We start from the raw sequence: 16,088 nt of genomic DNA, 5'->3' as shown, positions 1-16,088 counted from the left end.
TATTTCAGTCTAAGGGCCACATTCTCTTTGGGGCCAACTTCCAAGGGCCACATGCCAGTGGCGAGCAGGGCAAAAGTGGGCAGAGCAATTAATGTAAATGTTAGTCTTGTGCAGTGAGCTAGTTTCTCAGACACCCCTCTCTCTCCTCCATTCAGGCAAGCAAGAGGCATTGTCAGAGCTCAAGGACAAGACCCAGCCAGGCAAAACCACTCAAGGGGAGCACAAGGCAGGAACAGTGAGAGGTGAAGCCGGTTCATGGCGTGGTCCTGAAGGTCAGCTAGAGAGGCTTAGAGGGTTATATTCAGCCCCCAGGCCTGAGGTTTCCCACTCCTGCCATAGGGCATGACCAGGGACGCAATTCCTGATAATTCACAACACAGCAGTGGACCTGCGGTTCACACACTTTCACATAGTTTCTAGACATTGATATCAGAAGTCTAAGAAAAGGTAGGTTTGAGCATGAAGATGTAAGTCCTGTTTTCCAGAAGACCTGTATTATTAGACCTGTATCTCAGCAAATAATATTTTAGTCCTTCCATTATGCTTTCTGTTCTGGATTGTTTCCTGTTAAATTTGTGGTTATTAATTGTTGATGTTTCCAAGCAATGTGCATAAATCAACAGAGAACAATTTATGCACAACCAAGGCAGCAAAGTCACAGTTTTTGATATATTTCATGAAAGGTGCTGATTATTGTATGTTTTTCTTAAATCTTCAAAATTAACCAGCATTAGGAGGGGAATATCTATCATAACAAGGAACTCAACTGTGATGATACATTTTCTAGCAGATAGTAGCATACTTTCTTAATATGGCTACCTTTCAGGGGTGCCAACCTTTCAGGGGTGCCAACTTGAATAAAATATGGGGGGGGGCATGTAAGACCCGCCATGATCACATGACATGGTGCATGCAACCATTTGAATGGCAATCCCCATCAACTGGGGGGGCAGCCTCCTCAAATATTTTATTGGTGGAGGCAAACACCCCTTGGCCCCTAGGAATTGGCTCCTATGCTGCATTTGATTAGATAGTTGGCTGTCTATGAAAACCCAGGCTGCAGTGTTGATTGATTACTCAAACCAACTGATAAAGTGCTGGTGATCAGTTAAAGGCAGAGCCCCAATTTGTTGCCTCTTCATCCAGGGGTGGTGAACCTTTGGCTCTCCAGATGCTTAAACTCCTCTCAGCCTCAGCAAGCATTGCCAGTGGTGAAGGATGATGGGAACTGTAGTCCAGCAACATCTCAAGCGTCAAAGGTTTCCCACCCCTGCTCAAATCCTGTTTGAGTCTCCCTGGCAGCTCCTTGCCTTAACAGGGCATTCCTCCCATTATGAAGTGGGAGACCACAGGGTCCTCTGAGGTGGCTTCCATTTCCTTACGAGAGGGATGTCTTGAGGGGGAAGTAGAGCAATTTGTTCATTTTAGTGCCACTGGCACCCATGGGGCTAAAAAGAGTATGTTGTATTTGCAACAACAGCAAACCCTCTTTCCCTCCCTTTCTATGCAGAAGTTATATAAGCAAAGGAAATGTAAGTTCCAATACCTCTGTGATCATGACCAGTCCCACGAGGAAGGAGAGGATGGACACAATAAGGATTAGCATTTCTCTGCGGTTCTTTTTCCGGAAGATTCCAGGATACATGTCAACTAGGGCCGTCACCAGGCTCTCCACACAGACAAACTAGGGAGATAATTTAGGCACCCATCAGCAATTTCCTATCACTGAAAATCACCCAATTTAGACCCTCCCTTATCATTCAACTCAACAAGTTATCCACAAAGTATTGAACATAACATGGCCCTAGCAGTTCTGAGCTGGAGAAGAATTTGAGGGCTTCTAATGCTTGCCACACCTTAAGACGTGAGCAGACCGGGTTCCCAAAGCTTGATTCCAGTCCTGAGCCTAACCAACACGAACAGCATTTTCACCTTCAACAAGCAATGAATTAATTGAAGGTAACATTAAAAGTTCTCCTTCAGACAACAAGATTCCAGCCTCCTGCACCTTCCACGGCAGATGATGAGTTGGGTAAGCACACCAAGACAAGTCTAATCAGGTAGGAAAAAATGTATTTCATGCCCTGTTAGGTCTGTCCGAGGCCCTTTTCCTCAATGTGAAGTTGTTGTTTATCACCCACAGCAAAAGAAGCAAGCTGTCTTCTGCCTCCCAGGCGAGAGGTTAAGTTCTTGGCTGAACCTACCCACTCAAGGCATTGTTACCTGGCTGTCCAGTCCCAGCAGAACCACCATGATGAAGAAGAAGCAGGCCCATAGTGGTGAGAAAGGCAGCATGACGACAGCTCGTGGGTATGCAATGAACGCCAAGCCAGGCCCTGTCGAGAGAAAGTGGCTAAGTGAGGTGTGCTGGAATCAGAGAGTTTTGCGAAGAGGTGTTATGAACACCCGGCAGGCAGTGAGAACAATGACAAAATGTAAGCCACATTCGCCAAATTGTATTTATAGGGCAGGGAAGTCCAGCCTGTTTCCCGGATCTTTGTTGCACTGCCATGCACAGCATTAATAAAGAAAGAAGGCTGCTAAAGTGTTGGGTACCATCTTCAGCAGCAAGTAGAAGAAGAAGAAGAAGAGCTTGGATTTGATATCCCGCCTTTCACTCCCTTTAAGGAGTCTCAAAGCGGCTAACATTCTCCTTTCCCTTCCTCCCCCACAACAAACACTCTGTGAGGTGAGTGGGGCTGAGAGACTTCCAAGAAGTGTGACTGGCCCAAGGTCACCCAGCAGCTGCATGTGGAGGAGCGGAGACGCGAACCCGGTTCACCAGATTACGAGACTACCGCTCTTAACCACTACACCACACTGACTGTGGGCACTGCTACAAGAGAAGGGGGAAGGGGGGAGAGAAAAGGCCTCCCAGTCTGATTTGGCTCTCCCTTTATAGAATCAAGGCACGTTGCCCCCCCCCAAAAGTGCAGTCACATACAGCATTCTAGGATGCTGATGATCATAATGCTACTTTTTTGCATAAACCACTCACCTGACTCAGCTACCTCAGAAATAGGCACTCCCTGCTCCTGTGCCATAAAGCCCAAGATGGAAAAGATTGCAACACCAGCCACAAAACTTGTCCCACTGTTCAAAAAACACAGAGCAATGCAGTCCCTAGGAAGAACAGGCGAATATCAGAGCAACAAAACAACCATACATCTAGTGAGAATGAAACATTTATAAAGACGGACAGCCAATCAAATGATAAGCACCACCAACAGCCAACAAGACTGAAGTAATCAAATGAAGATGTGTCCATCTTAGGGAAATCACTAAATTAATTGCATGAATTATTAATCAATCAGTTACTGATGAATAGCCTCTTAATTGCAGCTTAGTTTCTCATTTGCTGTTCTACCTGGTGGAAGGGAAAGCAGATTTAATTACTGGTTTTCTATCTTTTTTTCCTTTTCCCCCTTTTTTTGTAATTAAGGCCGCATCTCTACCCCATGCAGGGAACAGGATGAGTGCAATACAGTTTAAAAAATAGTAATTTACATTTTAAATTTAAAAGACAGCTATAGCTGGCAAAGTGTGTTGAAGTTTGTCAGGGTTACTGTGCTTTTAATTAGTAGCTTACTCTTTGCAGTTTCTGTCTCATTTATTCCTTCACAATTATTATTAGATGTTTTAACTGTGTAGTTGCTGCCACAAGAAATAGGAAGGAACAGAGGAGGGAGAAGATGCAAGGAGTAAGCTTGTAACTAAAGGCACAGTAACTCCTAAGAACCTCAATTCACTTTTTGCCAGTGACAATTTTCTTTTACATTTAAAATGTAAATTAAAGATTTGTCACAAATTAGGTCTGGGGGGGAAACACAGGATGAGAAGGGGGGAATTAAATGCTGGCAATGACATTGTCTGGATTTTCTGTAAAAAGTGAGTGAGTGAGTGAGTGAGTGAGTGAGTGAGTGAAGGATGGCAATTCCAGATTATGTTAGTAGTGTGGAACCAACCAATGTGAAAAAGTGGGTTAAATTTTGCTACATTTTACAGAGGGCTGGAAGGGGACAACTTGATATGGAAGATCCATTTTTGGTAGAAGCCTTGTGTTTCTTGTAACAGATGGCTCACCTTTTAGTTTCCGGAAAACGAACAAATTTAAAAACTCATTTGGAAAAGACAGGCAATTTGAGAAACACAACACACAGGATCAGAGCAGGGATTATTTTAATCCAGTAAAGTTCTGCTGCTATGCAGAAAGTATACTGAAGGTTCAGAAATAAAACAACAAGTGAAAAGGGCAGGACTTTGCATGGTGGACTCACATTCAGTTACCTGAAGCAGTTGTTATGATACTTGTTGTAGCTGCCCAGAGCTGTCAGGCATCCCAGACAAATGGCATAAGAGAAGAAGATCTGAGTACCTGCATCCATCCATACCTGTAAGCAACAGAAAATACATAGCAAAGCAGAATGAGCATCACCTCAAGGAAGCTTTGCCACTTGAAAGACAGTGGATGGGACTTGTTTGTGAATAACTCCACTAGAGAAAATACCTCAGCCTATAGTTTCAAGAGGCAATTTATCTCCCCAAAAGAAAATCCTTTTCTGTCCCCCTTCCCTAACAGTAAAATTAAGTAGGTAACAAAAAGGAAAACTGATCTGCTTGCTGTTGTGTCAAGTGAGGTCTCCCTGTCACTTAAGGTTTGTACACATTAGCCTTTCATCTGGCTTTAGTCCATTTTCACGCCAGCCTTCGAATCCATGTACACATGACGTTATCCACAATTACTCTCAATCCTCTGGCTTCTTCTGAAATACTGCGATTTGATGTGGTTTCCACAAAGCCACTTTCGCTCTGATTACAAAACTGTTTGTGTGGTGAATCCCAGGTGTTTACAGTGGTTTCATGAAAAAGCATGGCACTTTTCCCGGGGCCACAATCTCACCCCACCCCTTCCAAAATAGCACATTTTTCAGGGCAGGAGCAAGGTGCAGTTCACGTGACTCACCTGGAAGCATATCCCAAAGACATGCTGTCAGGGAACTGCCATTGGCTCAGGGGTGAGAGGGGAAAAGCTGAATGGATTATAAAGAGCCCCCAAAGATTGTGGGAAGCAGCACTTCCTCAGCGGAGGAGGGTAGCCACGCCTCCAGTGGAGAGGAGATGCAAGGCTCGGAGGCGGCGAGGCGGTGCCAGGACACCTTGCCTGAGCAAAGCGGGGAGGAGAGAGGTCCCCCGTTACCCACGCCTTCCTTGCACAGTAGGCTTCCACGCAGAGAGGGGAGGCACAGACTGGCCATCAAGAAACTACTCTGCTGGGGAAGGTTTAAGGACCGCCCACTCTCAGATTCTGCAAGTGAATGAGCAAGACACGGAATAGAGGCGCTCTGCTTTCCAAAGGTTTTTATCACTGATAAGAAGGCTTTAACACAGACTATTGCAGCATATTGCCTGATTGTGTCAGGAAAAAGCAGCAACGCAAGAGCGAGCTGCAGGTGTCTGCAAAGCAAAACAGGATGTTGATGTTTGGGACTGTACCATGGGAACAAAGGGGCAGTCTATTCACTGTACTGAGCACCGGATGTTAGCTCAGAGTGTCATCTGACCTGTACTGGAAGTACAGGGGTGGAGTTTTCTCTCTCTACTGTTGGAGTCTGGAGAGTGCAGACGTGTTTCTCTGTACTGCTGCAATGACAGAAATAAAGACATGTAAATAGATTTCTGTCTGTCTCTTTCCCCTCCCTGGGGAAGCAGGGAGGAGGGAGGAGGGTGTGTCCCTCTCACGCTGAGTGGGATCACCGAATGTGACCTTGCCTGTACCCTGCCGGGAGACGCAGACGGGGAGGTCAACAAGGATCACAAGCCGAGTGCCTATTGAGTGGCCAGTTACCTCTGACTGAGGCCTGAGAATCCGACAGATTGTTCTTGAGCAACCAACCTATACCTCTAACACATGCGTTCCGGTTTTGCATTGGAAAAAGTTGGAAGTATTATATAAGCCAAGAAGCCATAATTAACTGCAGCTTTTCATTACATTTGAACCCAGAATTATAGCCAATGGCTGTCAAATAAACCAATATCTGCAAGCCCACTTTAAACATGGCTTCATATTCTGCTTTGCTTAGAAGCCATTTGCCCTAGTTTCTCCATCTGCATGTTACAGGAAACTGTGGCTGAAGGAACCTTTCCTGGTTGGTGCAAAGGAAAGATGACAGTGACAGCAAAGGGATGCATGTGGGAGCATGATGCCCATCCACATCTCAGCCGATTAAGCTGAAATATCAACGTGCAAATGCAGGCAATACGCAGCCTGGAACATATCCGAAAATCCTCTGCGGTGTGCAAGATTGCAGCAGACATGCATTTGGCACATGTTGACTTGGAAAGTGCTCACTCAGGGGTGTAGGAAGGGGGGCGGTGGGGGTGGTCCGCCCCAGGTGTCATCCCAGAGGGGGGTGACAAAATGCTCCACCACTGTGCTCACTGAAGGTAACAGGCTTGAAAACAACTGTGTTACACCATCCACCATCAGTACTGCCAAATACTCACTATCCCTTTGCATGAACTATCAAATATTGCAAAATTTTCAACTGTCGGAATCCAATACAGCGGACAAGTTTACAGAGAATTTTTGGGAAAATATTGAAACATGAAAAGAATGTCTGGGTAACCATCTCTCCTTTGAAATTCAGAGCATAATTTTGAGGAGTGTGCCTTCAGCCGTGAAAGCAGAATACAGCCATCATTGCTGGCAGCCATTGATTGCCTTATCCTCCAGGAATAGCACTTCTCTACTGATGCTGTCAAAATAAAGCTTCTAGGCTGGCCTGGGAGGGGTTTAAAGAGGTTACAAAGGGTTTTGCTGACCTTTCCCCCCCCCCTGACAGGCACCCCCTTAATCTCCTTTGTAGACACCTCCTCCACACAAGAAGGCTGGTACAGCAGCTCAGCTGGAACCGGGATTTGACATGGAGGAACTTGTCTTGAAGAGATTAAAAGAGGGCAGTTGGGCAAAGTGGAACTTTTCAGCCAGGCAAAGTGGAACGAGCTTTGGTGACTGAGGGGAAAAGGAGAGGCGAGGAGGGGGAAACATTTGCGGGGCCAAAGAGGCTACAGCAGCTGCTTCTGAACAGATGCACCAGATCCGTTTACCGTTTGTTGTTGCCCCTCAGCAAACTCTAAGCACCTGAGCATCGAAGAAAGCTATCACTCACTAAGGCCTATAAAAAGCATAAAGGTGGCACAACGTTGCCTTTAAGAAACAAAAGTGACTGCCACCAAAGGCATCTATGGGCACCATACTGAGGGTTGTGGCATGGCCTGGAAAGAGGAGGTGCAGTGTGGGGAGAGTCCCATGGTAGAGGTGGGGGCTTGTAGAGCTGTATACATAAAAGCTGGATTTTCAGCCCTGCTTGATGAATAAAGAGTCTTCATTGGGGGGGGGCACAGTGTTTGGAGTCACAACCACCTTTGTTGCCCAGGAGCATATAACAGAATTGCAACAGGGTTTGCAGCAAGGAGATTCCCTTGGGCAGGAGAAAAATCCAGAAAGAAAAACTGAGGCAATGATGAGTTAATTGCTGTCATCCATGCATATCCTCCATTTGCTGAAGAAATAAAAAATAATACGGAGGTTCAGCCCTGGAGATCTCCTCCTGTTTTCTTTGCAGAATTGTTTCATTGTCCACATATTCTGTATTGTTTGGGAAATTGCAGTGTTTTCGTTCACACAGCGGCCTTAGCACTTAGTGGCCTTAGCTCGTATTGTTCCACGTATTTATAGCAACATCGTTCTTAATTGGGTTCCCGCAACTTTGCCTTTTTTTGTTACCTCTATTGGGGTCACACACACACACACCCCTCTGCTTTTAGTTTGGTTCCATATAAGGCAGATTGGTATATTCCTAAAAGGGTCATTGGCAGCAAGGTTATATTAAAAAAAAAAAAAATCTGATGAGATTTTCTGCAGAAAGGATAAATCCAGGTTAAACGGGGGGGGGAGGGGGTTAAAGGCTGCCATTTTGATGCCCGTGATGCAGCAGGTGCTGCAAACAACTTGCATACATGAGGAGCACCAATCCCACAACTCACACCTGTCTGGAAGCATCCTTAAAAGGAGACAGAGAAAAAAGAAACATAAAGGAAGCAGGTTGTGGGTGGGTGGGGGATAAGAGAGATTTGCAAAAGGGACACACGAGGATAAGGAAGCCTCTCTTTGCTTCTCTCAGCTTACCTGGGGATCACTGAGCCGAGTGAGGTCTGGGTAAAGGTAGAAGAGGATCCCTTTAGATGCCCCGGGAAGGGAGACACCCCTGATCAGCAGAACTACCAGCATGAGGTATGGGAACGTGGCAGTGAAGTACACCACCTGGCAGGAGGACAAAACACAGGCACAGCATCAGCAATTTGCTGCGAAGAACAGCTGGGTTAGGCAGGCAGGTGACCGGAGCTTCGAAAAGACCTACAGCAAAGCCTGCTTAGCCTTCAAACATTACAGTGGTACCTCGGGTTACAGACGCTTCAGGTTACAGACTCCACTAACCCAGAAATAGCACCTCGGGTTAAGAAATTTAAGAACAGAAATCGTGCTCCGGCGGTGCAGCGGCAGCGGGAGGCCCCATTAGCTAAAGTGGTACCTCAGGTTAAGAACAGTTTCAGGTTAAGAACGGACCTCCAGAATGAATTAAGTTCTTAACCCGAGGTACCGCTGTATAAGGGATGGGATGGTGGAAGCTAGGAAGGAACGTGTTCCCTCTGAAAGCTCACTGCAATGGAGACTTTGCCATCGCAGCTGGACACTTCTGCTTATCCAGGCCTCAGGTCAAAGCTGCAGATGTGGTACAGTGGTTAGAATGCTAGACTAGAACCTGGGAGGTAAAGGTAAAGGGACCCCTGACCATTAGGTCCAGTTGTGGCCGACTCTGGGGTTGCGGCACTCATCTCGCTTTACTGGCCGAGGGAGCCGGCGTACAGCTTCCGGGTCATGTGGCCAGCATGACTAAGCCGCTTCTGGTGAACCAGAGCAGCGCACAGAAATGCCGTTTACCTTCCCGACGGAGTGGTACCTATTTAACTACTTGCACTTTGACATGCTTTCGAACTGCTAGGTTGGCAGGAGCAGGGATCAAGCAACAAGAGCTCACCATGTAGCGGGGATTCGAACTGCGAGCTTCTGATCAGCAAGTCCTAGGCTCTGTGGTTTAACCCACAGAACTACCCGCGTCCCACAGAATCTGGGAAAGCAGGGTTCAAATCCCTCCTCAGACACAAAACTCACTGGGTGACCCAGGGCCAGTCACTGTCTCTCACAGTCTCCAACCTTAATCACAGGGTTGCTGTGAGGATAATCTGGAGAGGGGCAAAGCTCTCCTTGAGCGCCTTGAAGGAAAATGGAGGATGTAAAGGCAATAAATAACAACAAATAGGTCACTCTACAAATTTTGCTGCTGTTCAAGTGTAATAGAATACATAGAAGTGACAGCTAAGAATATAAATCGAGAATGCAGAAAGGTAAGGTGACTTGGGAGGGCTCAAATATATATATCCTGGATGGCCCAGATATTAGAGGATTTTTCCTTATTCCAGCTGCCCCACATCTCCATGTAGCAGCTCACATGCCATTTCCTGGTACATTCATATTCCCTATGAAGATCATGAGAATATACACGAATACAGAACACATTATTAAATAGAACATATGACTGCAGCAGTGCTTGACTGCAATATGTATCCAAGCAATTAATAAATAAATGCAGTTGGATTTTTAGCCTGTTTCTCCATTCCTACTATAGCAAGTGTTTTAGGTAAGGTAAAGGTACCCCTGCCCGTTCGGGCCAGTCTTGCCAGACTCTAGGGTTGTGCGCTCATCTCACTCTAGAGGCCGGGAGCCAGCGCTGTCCGCAGACACTTCTGGGTCACGTGGCCAGCGTGACAAGCTGCATCTGGTGAGCCAGCGCAGCACACGGAACGCTGTTTACCTTCCCGCTGGTAAGCGGTCCCTATTTATCTACTTGCATCTGGAGGTGCTTTCGAACTGCTAGGTTGGCAGGCGCTGGGACCGAACGACAGGAGCGCACCCCGCCGTGGGGATTCGAACCGCCGACCATGTAATTGGCAAGTCCTAGGCGCTGAGGTTTTACCCACAGCGCCACCCGTGTTTTAACTGCTTATAAAAACAAAGGGCACGGAATCCAATCTCCAATACTCAGCCCTGACAACTTTAACTGCCACTAACTTAATTGAGAAGACCAACTTAATTGCTGAATGAAGGAATCGGCGGTTTCTGGGCAAATCTTTTTGTTCAATATTTTTTCCATCTCAAGATCGCTAAGATCCAAGCTAAAACAAAACAGCAGTTCAGGTGAAAACTGAATATATCAATGAGGACTCTAAAACAAAAGCATAGTCTGTTCCCCCCACCTTGCTTTATTTGGTTCTGGAGACAATCCAAGTGGAAATTTTCCTCTTACTTATTTCTGAATTAAAACAACAGGGCTGGAACAGAGTTTGTGGGTCACCTGAGTTGAAGTGCCTGCCACAGCAGGCTTCCCTAGATAGACCTGCCATCATATTGAATCAAGGGAGAGGGAGGCAGTTATTGAATATTGTTACAGGCCACCCCAATCCCTGCCATGCCACACATGGAATTCCAGGGGTTTTGGCCCTCAATCAGGGTCTGTGCTGCATTGGAGATTTGAAGATGCAGTACCTTTAAGAAATATGGTTTATTCACATATTTGCACTTGAATTTAGACAGAGGGAGTCCAGATCTTACAGCACGTCAGGGACTGGCTAAGGTGGAATCTACACACATATAAAAACCGTTCTGGAAATGCTTCCCCCCCCAAAAAAAACCCCCGCTTTTTTAAAAAATACCATACATTGAATTTTACATAGGGCTCATCATCGCCATCTAGCATCACATTGTATATTGCACTTAAAACACACTTAAAATGTTTTATTTGCAGCTTTATAGCTGAATCCATGGCTGGATCTAGACACAACAAAGAAGCATTTCAGTTAAATGCGTTGTAAATTTAAACAGGGGAAACAGGTAGAGAAAAACTGGACTCCACAGCACCATCTGGTGGCACAATGTTATATTGCATATACAATGCGTATCAATCGCTTTTTCTTTACCAGTCTAGCTGAGTCCCTAGATAACAGGAGTGGTACCAGATGGGGAAACCCCAGAGGAGGAAGACTCAGAGCTCAGGGATTGGTGGTGGGACACTGAGGAGTACTCAGAGGGAGGATGGCAGGAGGAATGGTTGGATGCTGAAGAAGCGACAGGCTGTAGTGATCAAGGATTGATTGATTGATTGATTGATTGATTGATTGATTGAGTGATTGATTGATTTAAATAACTCGCCCTTCCTCCAAGGAACCCAGGCTGGCAAACAGATGCACAATTTAAAAAGCACACAGTCATTTAGCCTACTTGTAGGTTTGTCACTCAAATAGTAGACATAAGAATCTAACAACTTCCAGTGGTGACTGATCACAGAACACAAATTAATGTCTTTCTTAGAACATAAAAACTGGGTTTGGAGAGAGAGAGAACTAGTGTAATGCAGTGGTCAGAGAGCTGGACTGGGGAGATTCAGGTTCAAGTTCCTTCTTAGCCATGAGGGAATTTTGGCCCAGTCACACCCTCTCAGCTGAACCTACCTCACAGGGTGGTTGTGAGGATAAAAAAATGGGAGGGAGGAACTTTTTATTTACACTTCTGTAAGCTCCTTGGAGGAAATGTAATAAATAAGCAAAATAAGTAAGGAAGAATCCTAGCCGTGGTCTTCCTCTGCATCTGCATTTCTCCTTTAGAAAAACGCACACACAACGTCAACAGCAAAACAACCAGCTTTTATATTTATTTGGATTTGCAGTTTGTAACCTAGAAACAGCATAAATCCCTCTAAGCTGAACCTTTCTCCTCAAAGACCAAGGCAGGACACATTAATGCTCTCGCCCAGTAGAATACAGACAGAAACAACAACAAAAATTGCTTTCACACAAGTATTCTCCTCCTGGTCTCCTTATTAAAAAATAATAATGAAGGCATGTGGAAGTCAAATTCACTGAGATTTAGGTTTGGGGAAAGAAATTTGTTTCAGTTTGGCATTTTAAAGTCACTTTCCAAAAACAATATGTGAGCCGAAACACACCCACCATTTGAAACCTAGTGCCTACATGGAAGGTATACCCACACCAGTGTCCTAGTCATTTTTTCTTCCCCAAATTCTGGTGTGTGTATGCTTGCACTCTTGGGCTACCTAACAGAGAGTCAGAGCTCTCATCAAACTGCAGTTCACTAGATTCTTTGAGGGGGAGCCAGGGGGATCAAAAGCAGGAACAAAACTATTATAGATGTTGTATACATATGCTCAGAACCATTCATTCCCAGTCCAATTATTCATTATGAATTTTCCTCATGGCGAAAGGGACTTGCTCACTGCTCCTATGGAACTGGTTCCCCCCAAACCATGGACAAACACCTTCTTCCTCCATGTTACGCATGCCCTCTAACATTTCTCTGATGGAAATAGGGACGTCCCATTCCATAATAATAATTTTACTATTTATATCCCACACATCTTACTGGGTTGCCCCAGCCACTATGGGCAGCTTCTGACATATATAGAAACATAATAAAACATTTTTTAAAGCTTCCCTATACAGGATTGCCTTCAGATGGCTCGAGGGTCAGATAACTCCATACCCTCCAACATTTCCCCAATGAAAATAGTGACATCCTAAGGAAAAGTGAGACATTCTGGGATCAAATCAGAAACCTGGATGGCTTCTCTAAGTCAGGAGCATCCCTGGAAAATAGGGACACTTGGAGGGTCTGTGTATGCGAACTCCTGCAGGGAGTGGAGGTTTCCATCAATTCCCAGACTCTGCGCCTTTCAAATCCTATCTGAGCAGCAGGCAGGCACACTCTTACAATGACAAAGCCTTTTCCCAACTCCTACAAGAATTTGTGATGGGATTGTATGCCTGAAAACAGCAAAATATTTGCTCCGGTGTAAATGACTGGCCCAAATCCAACCATTGTTGGTTGAATGAAACGATAGCAGATGTTCGGCTTAGTTGTGACCTCCCTTCCCCCCCCCACCCGCCCTGGCATTTTTAGAGCACTGTTCACACTGACTTGACTATGAAAAAGCCAACTGCGATCAAAGACATTGTGCTTTGACTCACGTTGTTTTATAACAGATAGGATTTTGTTTGGATCTGGTCCATGCATCATCAGTACCAAATTATTCCATCCATGCCATTGAAGGGGACAAAATATCAACTTTTGTGTTTCCTGTAGCACTGACAAGTTTATGCATCTGCTCAGCACATGAAGCTCCTGCTCCGGTGGAATGGAAAAAGCCAGCAATCACATCACAGACAATGATGGCACCTCTCCAAAACACTAATATCTGTCTCTGGCCTAAGACAGCCACTTAGAGCATTTTTTTTAAAGTGGCATGGGATGTGGGAGAAGTCCATTCGCCCCTTCTCAAGCAGGCAGCTTTGTGGGCGGACCCCAGGCCTCCTCTGTGAGCCGGCCTGTTGCAGGCCAGATCATCCTCCTGCCACCAAATTGGCCAATGGTGACAGGAATTAGAGTGTGTTACCCTGGGCGTGGGACCAGCTGACCAATAGCGGCACTTGGCCCCGTGTTAAGGGCAAAGGTAAATTCCCGGCTTGCTGGGCCTTCGGCCTCTATTTGCAGTTCGTCAGCCAAGTTACATGTACAAAAATGCAAATATTAAGGTAAGTTGTGCATATTCATGAAATAACCTCATTATAGCAAGGGGAAATGTTTTGCAGAAATGTGTGTTATTAGGCAAAATTGCATAAAAACCATGTCTATATTAGGACGAATACCGTGTGGAATTCTCACAATAACTTTTAAACAAAAATGCAAAGTGATGTGGAAATATGGAGAACTGAACTCAAGACTGGAAAATTTGAAATGAGAGAAACCAAAACTGACAGATACACTTATCCTTATGTGGGAGCTCCATTATCAGAACTCCCAACTCTTTTAAAAGACTCAAAAGCAACAAGGGGGGTGCAAACAGACTGGGCTTGCAAAGCTAAGGGCAATAGCTTGCTCCTGTCTTTCCTCAGCAACTGGTAATTTCAGAGGTGCCTCTGAATCCTGCAGGCTGCCTATAGCTGTCATGTACACTAATACTGAACTCCATCCTCTGAGTGCTGGTCCTTATGTAGCCAAAATGGCACCCTCCATGGTCAAGAGGGAGGTGTCAGGAGATCTGAGGAAGCTGCAGAGACCACCCAATGAGGACTGAGCACGTGTATGCATGGAATGCTAGTTGTAGGGGAGAGAACCAGACAGCCATCAGCTGTGGGAAATAAAGGCATCCCCTAGAAGATGGCATAACTTATTGGCTTGAACCCTGAACAGCAGGAGCACTCTGTACTGCAACATTAATGTTGCAGGTCCAGTCCCACTTGTCATGACTAACAGACATTGACAGACTTATCCTCCATGAATCATGCAGCTGCTGCATCACATCTAGTTTGGCTCTTATAAATCCAAGCTAAGAACACAGGAAGTATTCATGGAAAAGGCCAGCACTTTTGCTCCCAGAATCTTCGTTTCTTTGGTGATCACTTGTAGCCGAGTGAAACTGTCTTCCATAAACACGGTTTTAACAGTGAGTCCATAAGTGACTATGGAGGCCAATTCTGGAAACACACGTCCTTCCACAGTGGGGACAAAGAGTTGATCATGGTGTGGATTTGCCAAGTGTGCTTTCCTCTTAGCACGTTTCTCCCTTGTGTTCTGAGTTTGAGTGTCTTCAAAGTCCATGACACCTTCTGTCAAGGCTGTTCTCCAGTTGGAGTGCTCGCAGGCCAGTGTTTCCCAGTTGTCGGTGTTTATACTACATTTTTTTAGATGTGCCTTGAGAGAGTCTTTAAACCTCTTTTGTTGACCACCAGCATTACGCTTTCCATTTTTAAGTTCAGAATAGAATAGTTGCTTTGGAAGACAATAATCAGGCATCTGCACAACATGACCAGTCCAACGAAGATGATGTTGAAGAATCATTGCTTCAACACTGGTGATCTTTGCTTCATTCAGTACACTGATATTAGTTCACCTGTCTTTGACACTCATGATGCACAGAGTTTCTTTAAAGCCACAAAGACCATCTATGGGACAATAAATCATGGCATATGCCCCCTATGCTCAGCAGATGGTACCACACTTCTAAAAGATAAAGAAGCTATTGCACTGTGCTGGAAAGAACACTACCAACATCTCCTTAACCGCAATTCCCCCATAGCTGCTGACTTCCTCTCACAAATTCCGCTCCCAGAATATTCCTATCACAACCAGGTGCTTACGTCTGGGTTTCTCAAACAATGCAGTGGACCAGCAATTTACCCTGCCCCAATATGCCAAGGACCGGTACTGTATTTGGTCCCTCAAGCATCCCACTCAACCTTGGCTGTGGTGGAGTCCAGTGCAGGCGGGCAGCAGATGGCTTGTGAACCAGCGCTGGTTCATGGATCACCACTTTTGTGTAGCACTGGCCTCAAAACCATAGCCACTGGTTGTGAATCAGCTACAGAGGGGTAGTCATAACACAGACCAATGTTTCCCAAAGAATGTGGGCTACAGGGATCACAGAATAAGCACCTGTGTACATGCCTTTAGAAAGGGTGTTTTTCCTGTCCTACCTTAATCCTTCCTTGACCTCTTGGGCCTTCCAAAGCTGTAAGAGAACACTTTCATCATGTTCATTTCCTCACACAACAGGAGCCCAGCATGTGTTGGGAAAGAAGCCAAACCAGGGTTGTTTCTGGTCATTTGGAGCTCAATGCAAATTTTGTGTTTATCTTAATGAGCCGAAGTTTAAGAGATATTCCTAGATTATTTCCAGATTATTCCAGACAAGGAGATCCATTTGCACTCTATTATATTGACATAAAATATGAACGCAGAGATACCTCCCAATAATGAAACAAGACAGCTGAAAAGTTAAGGAGAAATTGGACAACAAACGTTAGCAGTGGGAAGGAATGTGGAACAAAATGGAATTGTAGACAATTTAATCATTGAATGGTAAATTGATTATTGCTGTTTCGGTTTTCCTGAATAGGGA

General features: G+C 45.3%; 1 protein-coding gene across 2 annotated transcripts in view; it reads right to left on the bottom strand.

Annotated features, from left to right (window-relative positions):
- The window catches only part of SLC6A13 (solute carrier family 6 member 13), a 45,057-nt gene that overhangs the window by 7,351 nt on the left and 21,618 nt on the right, over nucleotides 1-16,088 (bottom strand). For both annotated transcript variants that reach the window (XM_083461789.1, XM_083461790.1), the window contains exons 7-11: nucleotides 8,189-8,323; nucleotides 4,288-4,391; nucleotides 2,999-3,123; nucleotides 2,224-2,336; nucleotides 1,547-1,684 (exon numbers count right to left, since the gene is read on the bottom strand). In XM_083461789.1, the coding sequence (XP_083317915.1) occupies nucleotides 1,547-1,684; nucleotides 2,224-2,336; nucleotides 2,999-3,123; nucleotides 4,288-4,391; nucleotides 8,189-8,323 (615 nt within the window). The remainder of the gene's footprint in view (nucleotides 1-1,546; nucleotides 1,685-2,223; nucleotides 2,337-2,998; nucleotides 3,124-4,287; nucleotides 4,392-8,188; nucleotides 8,324-16,088) is intronic.

This window comes from Podarcis liolepis (genome assembly GCF_965112155.1).
Source record: "Podarcis liolepis genome assembly, chromosome: 10".
In the NCBI taxonomy this organism is placed as follows: Eukaryota; Metazoa; Chordata; class Lepidosauria; order Squamata; family Lacertidae; genus Podarcis; species Podarcis liolepis.
Note: the sequence above shows the minus strand (reverse complement) of the source record. Positions and strands in the feature narration are given on the sequence as shown.